Raw genomic sequence first — 2,200 nt, forward strand, 5'->3', positions numbered from 1 at the left:
TTTGGGCAAGAACCAATACCAAATGTTGGCAGCATGACCTTGGCTAGTTTATATCGATGATGGTGCACAAGGAGGTACGAGTCCTCGATTGCAAGACCACCCTTGCCACATGTACCAGCCTTAATCCCTGCATGCACTAGTACCTGGGACGTGGGTTCTTGCACCCGTTTCAAGCTGGATTTGGATCTCGAAACCCCTTCGTGTCAGAAACGATCTGCTTCAGTTGGCAGATTCGATCGGTACCCGCAGCATGGCGCTCAACTGGTTCCTCATCGTCGTCGTCGTGCTCATGAGCTTCGTCTTCCTCGCCGCCAACGTCTACATCCTTGTCTACTTTCAGCACCCGGACGATAAGAACACGGCGTACTTTCCCAAGCTCCTCGTCGTACGTGCTACGGTATCTCGCATGTCATTTCTGAGTGTCGTCTTAGATCGTCGGCCTCCTCCTCGCCGAAGCGTGCATCCTGCTCCTCCCACTCGACGTCGTACGTATTCCTCGATGAGGCTCCATCGACCAATCGATCGAGGGCTCATGGCGTCTGCGTCGTAGGCCAACAATTCGACCGCCATTGGGTGCGACGCGGGCTGGAACAGCACGTGCGGCAACCTCGACATGGAGGTGCTCTGGCTCATCGTCTTTATGGCGATCGTCGTCTTCCTCGTACTGCTGCTGCCGTTCGCGATCTACTACTACGAAGCGGACGACGGCTTTGACGACGCCAAGGCCGCGTCGCGCTGGCTCGATGCGCTCAAGATGGAGGTCGGGACGCTCATCGTTGTCGCGATCGTTGTCGCGATCACGTACACCACGTCGTCGACGTCGACGATCCCGTACGAAGCCATTGTCATGAGCTCGATGCCGAACGGATCGATCCCGATCACGGCGAGCAATGGCAGCAGCGTGACCAATGCGACCATTGTCGTCCCGTCGGCGCTGGCGGCGTACGCTGGTTTTCACGAGTTTACGGGTAGACTCGCATATATCGTGGTGCTAGGATGCGATCTGATGATACCGTAGACGGGTCCGTCATTAGCTCGGACGAGCGCCTCGCCGCGCTCACGCACCCCGTGCAAGCGACCAACATGACCGTCGCGGTCTCGGTGCCCATTTACATCACCGCGCTCTTTAGCTTTGTGGGCTGGTTCGCCTTTACAATCTTTGTTGCGATCGGCCTCATCGCGCTGCCGCTCGACTTGATCTTGTACCAACGCACGAGATCTTTCGGCTTGAAACATTGATATATTGCGGGCTAGGGCCTTCTTTTACCGCCCGCGCTTCATGCCCGCCGACATTTATGCGCAGCAAAAGGTGTGTATCAATCAATGTATCAATGTATCGGTATGGACGACGCGCGGGAATGCTGTGTAGATGCTCATCCAAATCCGGTCGCTCGAGCTTCTGGAAGTCGGCAAAGAAATCAAGGCGCAGCAGCTCGTACGCGATGGAGTAGTGAAATGCGTGTCGCTCATGTGGCATGCAGACGGTCACGGGTTCGAAACTCTCGCTGCGGGAGCGCCAAAAGCAAGCGCGTCAAGACTTGCTCATGATGAACAAGTTCAAGCAGGTACATACTACCATCGTATTTAGGTCGATGTGCATCAACCGATGGGCTAGGCCGTCTACTTGCTCGAGAAGGACGTCCAGGAACTCAAACTGTGCCACGAAGACTACAAGAACTACAACCCGCTCGTTCCGTTCGGGAAGCTCGTGCTCGGATTTCTCTGCTCGATCGTGAGCTTTCTCTGGGTGCTCCAGATCATCCTCGCCATGCTCCCTCGCGTGCCCATCGTGCCGTTCCTCAACAACTACTTTATCTGGTTCGACTCGTGGTTCCCGCTCTTTGGCACGATCTCTGTCGGCCTCTTCACGCTGTATCTGCTCGCGTGCTGTGTCAAGGGCTGCTTCAAGTTTGGCATGCGCTGCTTTTGCTGTGCGGTGCGTCCTAATGTCCATGGCCATCTGAAAGGATGCCTCTCATGCGATGCTTCCTCCTTTGTAGCTGCACCCGATGGAGTTTAACGGCACGTACATGAACTCGTTCCTCTTCAACCTCACGTACACAGCGCAAACAATCCAAGAAGAAAGCAGATCTGAGAAGCGATGTAGGCTCATCTTGCTCTGCTGCATCCCGTGCGTTCAATTCGCCAACCAAGCCTTTGGCGACTATGTCCGCCTGACGACGATCCAAAGTACGACAGG

At 55.4% G+C, this 2,200-nt stretch overlaps 1 protein-coding gene across 1 annotated transcript; it reads left to right on the forward strand.

Annotated features, from left to right (window-relative positions):
- Nucleotides 1-250: 250 nt before the first annotated feature.
- Nucleotides 251-2,190, forward strand: SPRG_18504 (hypothetical protein; the record flags this gene model as incomplete). Its single annotated transcript, XM_012357938.1, has 10 exons — nt 251-385; nt 432-485; nt 551-968; nt 1,019-1,202; nt 1,255-1,309; nt 1,370-1,435; nt 1,482-1,565; nt 1,616-1,936; nt 2,001-2,056; nt 2,108-2,190. Coding segments are annotated over 10 exons (1,456 nt in total), but the record flags the coding sequence as incomplete, so codon positions are not given.
- Between the last annotated feature and the right edge of the window lie 10 nt (nt 2,191-2,200).

This window comes from Saprolegnia parasitica (assembly GCF_000151545.1).
Source record: "Saprolegnia parasitica CBS 223.65 unplaced genomic scaffold supercont2.1249, whole genome shotgun sequence".
Taxonomy (NCBI): Eukaryota; Oomycota; class Saprolegniomycetes; order Saprolegniales; family Saprolegniaceae; genus Saprolegnia; species Saprolegnia parasitica.